The sequence below is a fragment of the Passer domesticus genome, unplaced genomic scaffold (assembly GCF_036417665.1).
Source record: "Passer domesticus isolate bPasDom1 unplaced genomic scaffold, bPasDom1.hap1 HAP1_SCAFFOLD_37, whole genome shotgun sequence".
Classification (NCBI taxonomy): domain Eukaryota; kingdom Metazoa; phylum Chordata; class Aves; order Passeriformes; family Passeridae; genus Passer; species Passer domesticus.
The window spans coordinates 717,272-727,243 of NW_026990149.1; the positions used below are offsets into that span (position 1 = coordinate 717,272).

The 9,972-nt window shown below is 51.9% G+C and overlaps 1 protein-coding gene across 1 annotated transcript; it reads left to right on the forward strand.

Moving 5' to 3' along the window:
• Positions 1 to 8,485: 8,485 nt before the first annotated feature.
• LOC135292546 (olfactory receptor 14A16-like) lies at positions 8,486 to 9,484 on the forward strand. The gene has a single exon (XM_064406734.1). It carries the CDS (start codon positions 8,486 to 8,488, stop codon positions 9,416 to 9,418), a length of 933 nt encoding a protein of 310 aa, XP_064262804.1. The 3' UTR covers positions 9,419 to 9,484.
• Positions 9,485 to 9,972: the final 488 nt, after the last annotated feature.

Consider the following 9,972-nt stretch of genomic DNA (forward strand, 5'->3'; position numbering starts at 1 on the left):
AAACCAAGGGAACAGGGAACAGGTCTGGCTGGCTGGGCCTCCTGGGGACCACCTGACAGGTCCAGCTGACCTTGGCATGTTGAGGGCTGCTTCTCATCTGCCCCTGAAGCACTGGGGCTCTGGGCTTTCCTTCCTATGGGAGAGAAATGTCCTTCTCCTCCAGGGGCCCATTGTTAAAGCTGAGATTCCTCCTCCAAATCTCCTTATATGCAAAAATTGTTCCCAGATGAAATCCACCAGGAGAGACAGCTCTGGCTGCCTTGGCCACCTGGGGGCCACCTCTCATCAGCCTTTGAAACACTGGGACCATGTGCTTTTCTTTCTTATGGGATAAAACCATCCATCTCAACCAGGCACACATGGCCAAAATTGGGCATCTGCCTCCAGAATTTCCTATATCCAAGGATAACTCCCAGACAAAAACTGCCAGGGATGACTAGTCTGGCTTCCTGAGGGCTGGCACTCATCTGCCTCTGAAACACTGGGGCTCTGCACTTTCCTTCCTAATGAAAAGAACTCTTCTTCCTGTCCAGGCAGCCATGGCCAAAACTGAGATTCCACCTCCAAAACGCCCTATGGCCAAGGATAGCCCCTAGACAAAAGGTGCCAGGAGAGACAGGTCTCGCTGGCTTGGCCTGAAGGTGGCCACCTCTCATCTTCTTCCAGAACACTTGGACTTCGCACTTCTCTTTCCTGTAGGAAAAAAACTATCCATCTTGACCAGGTGCCCATGGCCAAAACTGGGATTCCACCTCCAAAATTCCATACATACAAGGATTTCTCCCCATGAAAGCTGCCAGGACAGACAGGTCTGGCTGCCCTTGGCCTCTTGGGGGCTGCCTCTCACCTGCTTTTGAAACACTGGTGCTTTTGTTCCAATGGAAAAGAACCATCCTTCTGCTCAAGCTGTCCATGGTCAAAATCGAGATTCCTCCTCCCAAATTCAATATAACCAAGGATTCCTCCATGATAAAAGCTGCCAGGACAAACAGGTCTGGCGGGCTTGGCCTCCCAGTGTAGGAATGTGCCCCCTGTTGACGGAGTAACCAAATTATCCTTGTCTCCTTAAAAAGGGAAAAAGCCCAGAAGTTTCTCTCCTCACTTTGGTAAAAAGACACCTCATAGGACTTTGGGGACCTTACTTCAAACTTAAGGATAGATAACTCGACAGAAGCAAAAAGGTCCTTCCTAAACAATTTACTAGAAAAAGTGGAACAAAGGAACTAAACACTTTTGTGGGGTTTTTACCGGAAGCAAGAGCCTCTTGCCACTGGTGTAGGTTTTCTCTGTAAAGACCTTTGCTATTTTATCTTTTTTTTAAACTTTTCTGTTTCCAACACTACCACTGAAGACATGCTGATTTTATGCCATCTGAGGTGGCTGAACTATCTTTGGTGTAATATAGGTCCCCAAGAGCTCATAAGACCTGGCCTGAGGATATCATTACTATCATTCCAGGAGCCACCTCTCTCCTCATCTGCCTTTGAAACATATGGGCTCTGTACTTTCCTTGGAAAAGAATGATCTATCTTACCTACACAGAAGTGGCCAAAATTGGGCTTCCATCTCCCAAATTCCCTATATCCAAGGGTTGCTTTCAGACAAAAGCTACCAGGACAGAGAGGTGTAGCTGGATAGGCCTCTGATGGCTGCTTTTCATCTGCCCCGAAACACTGGAGTTCCATGCTTTCCTTCCTATGGAACAGAACCATCCTTCTCTGGGTGTCCATGTCTGAAACTGGAATTCCACCTCAAAAATTCCATACATCCAAGGGTTGCTCCCAGGCAAAATCTGCCAGTACTGTCAAGTCTGGCTGGCCTTGCCTCTGGTGACTGCCCCTGCAACGCTGGGACTGGGTTCTTTCCTTGCCATGGAGATCCCTGGGACACTGTGGGGACCTCGTGGAACCAAGGGGATCATTGTGGCACCACTGGAGCCCATGGAACCAAGGGGCCATGGTGACACAGCAGGGCTTCATGGAACCCAGAGACCATTATGACTCTATGGGGCCTGATGGAACCATGGAGACCATTCTGACCCTTCAAGGCCTTGTGTCACCAAGGGGGCATTGGGACACTTCAGGGCCTTATGGAAGCAAGGGACCATTGGGACACAGTAGGGCCCCATGGAACCGAGGGAACATGGAGCAGGTCTGGCTGGCTTGGCCTCCCAGGTGCCACCTGACAGGTCTGGCTGACTTGGGATGTCAAGGGCTGCCTCTCATCAGCTCCTGGAGTGCTGGAGCTCCATGCTTTCCTTGCTATGGAAAAGAACCATCCCTCTTTTCAGGTGCCCATTGTCAAAATAGGTACTCTCCCTAAAAAATTTCCTCTATGCAAGGGCATCTCTCAGAACAAAACCTGCCAGCTCTGGCTGGCCTTGACCTCTGGTGGTCACCTCTCATCCGCCTGGGAAACACTGGGGCTCTGTTGCTTCCTTCTTATGGAAAAAAACTGGCTTTCGTGTCCAAAGGCCATGGCCAAAATTAGAATTTGGCCTCCCAAATTCCGTGTATCCAAGAATTGCTCCCAGACAAAAGTAGCCAGGACAGACAGGTCAAGCTGGCCCTGTCCTCTGGTGATTTTCTTAGACGAAGAGCTGCATGTTTTCATTTCAAAACACCTTGGAGAGGGCGCTGACATCTCCAAAGGTGGGGTTTTGAGGCCTTTGGCACATGACTACTGCATATGGACAAAGGAGTTCTGTGCTCTGTGCTGTTGTGGTGGTTTTGCATCACGGAAGTCATGTCCTAAGAGAAGGTGCTAGCAGTTTCCTCCATGTCTGACAAAAAAACCAATCAGTAATTAGCTTTGAGAATTGACAATCTGTTAAACCACTAAGGAAACTGTACACACCTCTGTGAAGACACATGTTAAAGACGAGAAAGCCTGTGAGGGTCTCTTTCCTTTCTGGCCAGCAAAGAGGTAACAAGGCTGGCCCAGCCCCCGTCTCAGCTGGGCCGGGCCAGGCGGCTCCTGCCGTGGGGCCGGGCCCCTTCCCAGGGAGCCCCCCAGGCCCCATCGGCTGCCGGGCAGGGCAGGGGAGGCCACGGGGCCGAGGCCGGGCCGGGCCATGGCTGCGGTTGCCAACACCTGGGCGCTGCTGAGCCCTGCCCCGCCGCCAGCCCGGGCCCAGCCAGGATCCGCCGGGCCCCAGGAGCAGCCCCGGGCTGGGCCGGCTCGGCCAAGATTCTGCCACCCTTGGGGTTCACCCGCAAGTCCCGGGCACGGGGAGGAGAAGCCATGGGCCCCGGCCGTGCTGCTGCTGTGTTCTGGCCTGGCTGCTGAGATCCTGGCCCTGCCCCAGCGCGGCCCATCCTGACACAGCCCCAGCGCAGCCTCTGCAGAAACCTCCATCGTAAAACAGCTCTGGCCGCAAGGACCCAGCCCGGCCGGGGTCACGGAACCATCTGCAGGCCCCGGGAGAGATATTAACTCTTTCAGTGCTTCCATCCTCCCTGGAGTGAGAGAAATGGACAAAGTGCAGGCACACAGAGGAGCAACATGAAGACACCGAGGTCAGTGAGGAGAAGTTGCGTCCCATATGAGAGGGATGAGGAGATGCCTTGATCTTGGGGATGAAATCCTCTTGTAAAGCTATGGAGAAGGATGTAATTGATCCATCAGACTCTCTTTTTCCCTATAATCCATTGAAAACTATGGGGAGACGACTTGTTCAGCAAAGGCCACCATGCTAAAGTAAGCAAATATTGAAGTAGCTGAGAAGTTTGAAAAGAGAAAGAGAGCAGAGTGATGAGACCCTGGGTCCTCATGAAGAGAAGAAGATCTCTGTTCTCAGAGACAAAGATGATTTTAGAAATAGATTAAGAGAACCTTTGCTCTTTAACAACTCATCTTGAAACTAATACCACATAAGCTGACATGGCCCATAAACACAGCTGTGGGAAACCCTGTGGAGGAACAAATGGGAGGGACTTCACCACTGCAGATTTTCTGGGCAGTTACTATTCATGGAAAGTGAGAGCCATGAGAGAACTGTTTTCTTACGGAGAAGTCTCCATATAATTAAAGAGAGACTCCTCTCCCTAAGTAGAAGCAAGAAAGATTATTCTAGAGGTGGTAAAATGATGAAAATTTTAGGTTTTGTCTCCTTACATTGTCAGTAAGAAAGAAAATGTTGTAGGCAGAGAACTGTTCTGAATTCTTATTACTCTTTCTTTTAGTTAATATTGATAAACCTTTCTTTATAATTTCTTAAGTTTTTGAGCCTACTTTGCCCTTCTCTAATCCTATCTCACAGCAGGAAATTATTAAGTATATTCTAGTGAGTGCAATGGTAATTAGCCAACACTGAACCTACCACAATAATTAAAGCATTCACCAAGTAATCTCAACATAGCAAAGCAAAGCCACTACAGAAATATTCCTAATGAACTCCATGAGAGCAGAGGGAAATCAAGACAGAGCCATGGTTTGTCAGGGCTTGCTTGATCCTAATGAGCCCTGTGGTGCATTTGGAGCTGAGCCCTGGTACCTCAGGGTCTGAGAGGAGATTGCACAAACCTTTCCAGGAGTCAAAGTCAGAAGAAAATCCCAAAGTGTCTCAAAGCATGAAAGCGTCCCACTGAGGTCCATCCCCAACACAGGCTCCTCATGGAGCACAGAACTGGAGGCCAGGATGGTACAAAAACCTCTCAGAGACTCAGTGTGGAAAGGAAAATCCAAAGTACCTTAACAAACCTTGAGTATCTCAAAGTATTAATGAGCCCCACCGAGTGTCAGTACAAAGCTCTCAGGGGACTCATTAAAGCAGATAATTGGGGCCATGATTGCACAAACCTCTCACAGAGTTTGTTCAAAAGGGAAACACCAAGTACCTTAAAATAACTGAAGTACCCTGAAGCATTAATGAGCCCCACTGAGTATTGTTACTGACAAAGCCTCTCCAGGGACTAATTACAGCAGATAATTGGAGGCCATGATTGCACAAAGCTCTCAGAGACTCCAAGGCAAAAGCCAAACCCAAAGTCCTTTGAAAATCCTGCAGTCCCTGGGAGCATTCAGGAGCCCCCAGGGCCATTCCTGATCACGGCTCCCCAGGGACTCCTTCCAGCAGATCCTTGAGGCCACTGGGATGTGGGCTAGGGGGGGATGCTGAGGGCAGGACAAGGGGCTGACAGTGCCCAGCCTGGCTGGGGCTGTGCCAGGAGGCCCCAGGGCCTCAGGACAAGGTGTCTCCTCCCAGCCCTTGGTGGCACAGACCCTGCTGCTGTGCCCCAGGCCACCAAGACTTGGCTTCTCTTTGTCCCCACCTGTCATCCCTGCCTCCAGTTCTCTGCTCTGCCTGGGGCCTGGGAACACTTTCTCAGTTGTGTCCCTCAGTGGGACCCATTAAAAGTCCAAGAAACTTTGGATTTGGATTCTGACTTGCAGTCCTGGAGAGGATTCTTCAGCTGCCTCTGAGGGACTGATGTTCAGGGCCTGAGCACAAAGCCCCAGAGGGTCATTCAAGTCCTTGTGCTGTGTCTGTGCTGCTGAGCTGGGCTGGGCTCCTGGCACAGAGGCAGCTCCTGGTAAGCAAGAAGAGCTTCAAAAGCACATTTCTGTCGATGAGCAGCTCTTCTGCCAGCCCAGCAGGGCTGGGGCACTGCCTGCAGCCACCTGGACACAGCCCAGAGGCACAGAGGGGTTAAACTCAGCCTGGGCTGGGAGCACAGAGCAGAGCTCACTCAGGGCTCACTAGAGCAGAAATCATCCCAGGTTTGAAACAGTCATTCTCTGGCTGTGGAAGAGAAGCGGCAGCTCCTGCAGGGATCTCCTGGAGCTGGCACATCTCACAGGTTTTAGGAGCTTTCAGGAGCACTCTCGGAGCTGTTCCAGGGCAGGGATGTGGCCCCAGGGCAGGGCTGGCTTTCCCTTCTGCCCCAGCCCAGGCACAGCCCAGGGCAGCTCCTGTTGGCAGGCTCTGCTGCAGGGCTGAGCAGCCGCGGGTGCAGCCAGGGGTGCCCAGGGCTGTCCTGCAGAGCAGGCTCCTGCAGCCCAGGGCGCTGTGCTGGGGCAGGGACTCTGCTGCCTGCCAGGGACAGCTCTCAGCTGGCCCAGGAGCTGTTCCCAGCGCTGGGGAGAAGCTGTGGGGGGAAGGAGCCACCCTGAGCAGGGCAGGTGCTGCTGCTGAGAGGGGCTGGGTGGGGCAGGGCTGCTCCCAGCTCCAGAGCAGCCTGGGCACAGCTCCGAAGGACACTTCCCAATGAAGGTAAGCCTGGCATTGCTGGAAAGATCAGGAGCTTTCCTGAGAGTGTTTTCAATTTCCTGCTTGAAGAAGGATGGGAAAACTGGGGTGATGTGAAAAAGATTTTTGCTTTTTATACATTTTTCATATATTTGTAGCCTTGTAAACTACTATTATAAAGTTATAAAACTATAATCCTTACTTAACTCTATTAAACACTTAATTAACTCAATTAAACTACTATTATATGCTTATATAACCATAATCCTTAATTAACTCTGGTAGGTTTCCTAAATTTTTTCTCAGATTTTAGAACAATAACCTGACTTTCTAAATACATTCCTGAAATACTCTATAGTCTTATTATAAGGAAGAGGATCTACAAGACAAATGTTTTGGATTTTGACCAGAATGTGAGCAGTCATAGCAAAAAGTGAAGAAACCCTTGGACCTACTCCAATGGGATGAGCCAGGGGTGTGTAACTGGGCTAACTGAATGTCCTATTGGATGTTCCTGTTAAATACCCTAATTAATCAACCTTAATAATTGTTGAAATCAGGGGCTGGGTGTGCCCCACTCCCACTAAGACACCTGGAAGCTTCCAATAAATGTCTGGTTTTTACTTTACTGTTCTAACACAGTTGCAAGGGGTTTTTTTCTCTTTTGGTTATATGCAACAGGGGGATGAGAGAGGCAGAACAGGAATTGTAATCTCAGAATCACAGAACATTCTGAGTTGAAAGGGACACACAGGATCACCAAAGGAATGTTGGAACATTTACAGGGACACCAGAACTGTAACTTTGGGTGGTCAGTCTCTGCTGGGAGCCTCCCAAAGGGCCCTCAGCCACTCCTCAGCCCTGGACAGCAGCAGCATCACCTCTGCAGGGCCCAGCAGGGCTCTCCTGAGCTGCCCTTGCCCACCTGCACACAGAGCCTGCCCCAGCCAGGGCCCTGCACACAGGCAGCTTTCTGTAGGGCCGGGGCCAGGGCACACAGGGTGGGATGGGCTCTGTGAGCGCTGGCAGGGACAAGGCTCCTCTCAGGAGGGAATGTCCAGGCCCAGGGAGATGTTCAGGCAAGGAGAGGGGCTGAACAGAGCAGTGCTGGGGCAGGAGGGCACTGTTGGTGTGTGGGAGGTGCCGGGCACAGCTGGGCACAGGAACACTGTCCTGAGTGCCCGGCTGTCTCTGCCCTGCCCTCTCAGGCACAGCACCACAGCATCTTCTCTTGTTTCTGCACTGCCCTGATATTGTCACTGTTATCTGCTGCTCTCAGGGAAGCTCTGGCATTTGCAGCAGCTGAGTCCGGCACTGCCCTTGGCATTCCTGCCAGGCAGGGGTGTCCATGGGAATGGGGTGTCCAAGCTTCCCTGGGACCTGTGGGGCTGTGGGCAAAGCAGTCCATGGGAAAGGGGAATGAGCTGAGCCCCCTCCCTGAGATCCCATCATGGGCACAGCCAGGGATCTCCTTGCTGTGCCCTTCCAAGCTCTGAGCTGCCCTCCTGGGTGCAAATCTGTGCCAGAGCCTCTGGCCGTTCCCTGAATGTCCCATGGGGAAGGGCAGAGCTGGGGAAATGCTGCTGGGTTTGCCAAGGGAGCCGTGAGTGTTCTTGGCAAAAGGGAGTGCTGAGACCTTGCCCGGTGACCTTGAGTGAGGGTGAGATATTCAGGGATGCCTCTGGTCTGGTTTATCCAGAGTGACCCAGGAGTGTGACTGTGCTCTGATTGCAGCCAAAGGTGCAAAGCCAGGGCAGTTGGGAACAAGCCCATCCAGCCCCTCACCTTCCCTGAGCCACAGGGAATCTTTTGTCTCTCACATCTCTCAGTGGCAAACTTGGAGTGCAGCAGGAATGCTGGGGATTTCTGACCTCAGAGAGTCAGGTATAATGATGTGTGGGTAGGAAAACAATTCCTAAAACCAGCTCCTACCATCCTTTAGACCTGGGAATGCAGATGCAACCAAGCCTTTCTGCATTAGGAGTGATTCCATTGCCAAATCCTGAATATCCAGCCTTGTCCCTCTGCCACATGGCTGCAAACCCAGGGCAGGATGGCAGGGATGGCTCCTTGAGAGCCCCCATGCACAGCCCTGGCTGCTCCTGGCACACTCAGCCAGCACAGCTGGAGCTCAGGCAGGGACATGGGGAAAGGTTTTCCCAGGGCAGGAACAAGGGTTGGTGAGTCTCAGTGGGACAGTCTGCAGGGAATGGCCCAGGTCTGGCTCAAAGCAGCCTCTCCTGACTTGGCACTGTCCTATCTCCATGAACAGGTCCCCATGCCAAGACACAGCAAATGTCCAACAGCAGCTCCATCAGCCACTTCCTCCTGCTGGCATTGGCAGACACGCGGCAGCTGCAGCTCCTGCACTTCTGCCTCCTGCTGGGCATCTCCCTGGCTGCCCTCCTGGGCAACGGCCTCATCATCAGTGCCGTAGCCTGCGGCCACCACCTGCACACACCCATGTTCTTCTTCCTGCTCAACCTGGCCCTCAGCGACCTGGGCTCCATCTGCACCACTGTCCCCAAAGCCATGCACAATTCCCTCTGGGACACCACCACCATCTCCTACACAGGATGTGCTGCCCAAGTATTTCTGATTTTCTTCTTTCTTGCAACAGAATTTTATCTCCTGACCATCATGTGCTATGACCGCTACGTGTCCATCTGCAAACCCCTGCACTACAGGACACTCCTGAGCAGCAGAGCTTGTGCCCACATGGCAGCAGCTGCCTGGGCCAGTGCCTTTCTCAATGCTCTGCTGCAAACAGCCAATACATTTTCCCTGCCCCTGTGCCATGGCAATGCTCTGGGCCAGTTCTTCTGTGAAATCCCCCAGATCCTCAAGCTCTCCTGCTCCAATTCCTACCTCAGGGAATTTGGGCTCATTGCAGTTAGTGTTTGTTTAGGTTTTGTCTGTTTTGTGTTCATGGTTTTCTCCTATGTGCAGATCTTCAGGGCTGTGCTGAGGATCCCCTCTGAGCAGGGACGGCACAAAGCCTTTTCCACCTGCCTCCCTCACCTGGCTGTGGTCTCCCTGTTCCTCAGCACTGGGATATTTGCCCACCTGAAGCCCCCCTCCATGTCCTCCCCGTCCCTGGATATGGCTCTGTCAGTTCTGTACTCGGTGGTGCCTCCAGCCCTGAACCCCCTCATCTACAGCCTGAGGAACCAGGAGCTCAAGGCTGCAGTGTGGACACTGATGACTGGATGCTTTCAGAAACATTAAACTGCTGGGCAATTTCTGAAAATCACTTGTAATAAAAGTTGTCTTTGATGCTTCTTGTTAGTTTAATTTTGGAGATTTGTTTCCTTTGTTTTATTTTTTTTCATATTGTCCACAAAACAGAGTCATTGTTTGTATAATTTCTCATTTTGTTTCTCTCCACCTTCCCTCTGGCAACAGACTGTGTCAATGAGGGACTGTGCTCTTGGTGGCTTTAAAGGAACTAAAGGATCTCCCAGCAAAGTTTTCTGCAGAGATGCCCTTTTGTTGCCTTCTCTGGAGCTGCAGCTGCAATGTCTGTGTGCAGAGCTGGGGGCAGATCAGTGCTGGCACAGCAGCTCTGGTCCTGCTGGCCACACCATTCCTGATCCAGGCCAGGAGCCATTGGCCTTCTTGGCCACCTGGGCACGCTGCTGCCTCATGTCCAGCCTGCTGTCCCTCAGTCCCTGCAGGTCCCTTCCTGCCTGGCTGCTGTCCAACCACTCTGTCCCCAGCCTGTAGTGCTGCAGGGGTTGTTGTGGCCAAAGTGCAGAACCTGGCACTTTGTCTTGTTAAAC

Coding starts and splice junctions, on each gene's coding strand:
- LOC135292546 (XM_064406734.1), top strand. CDS start 8,486: ATGTCCAACAGCAGCTCCATCAGCCACTTCCTCCTGCTGGCATTGGCA.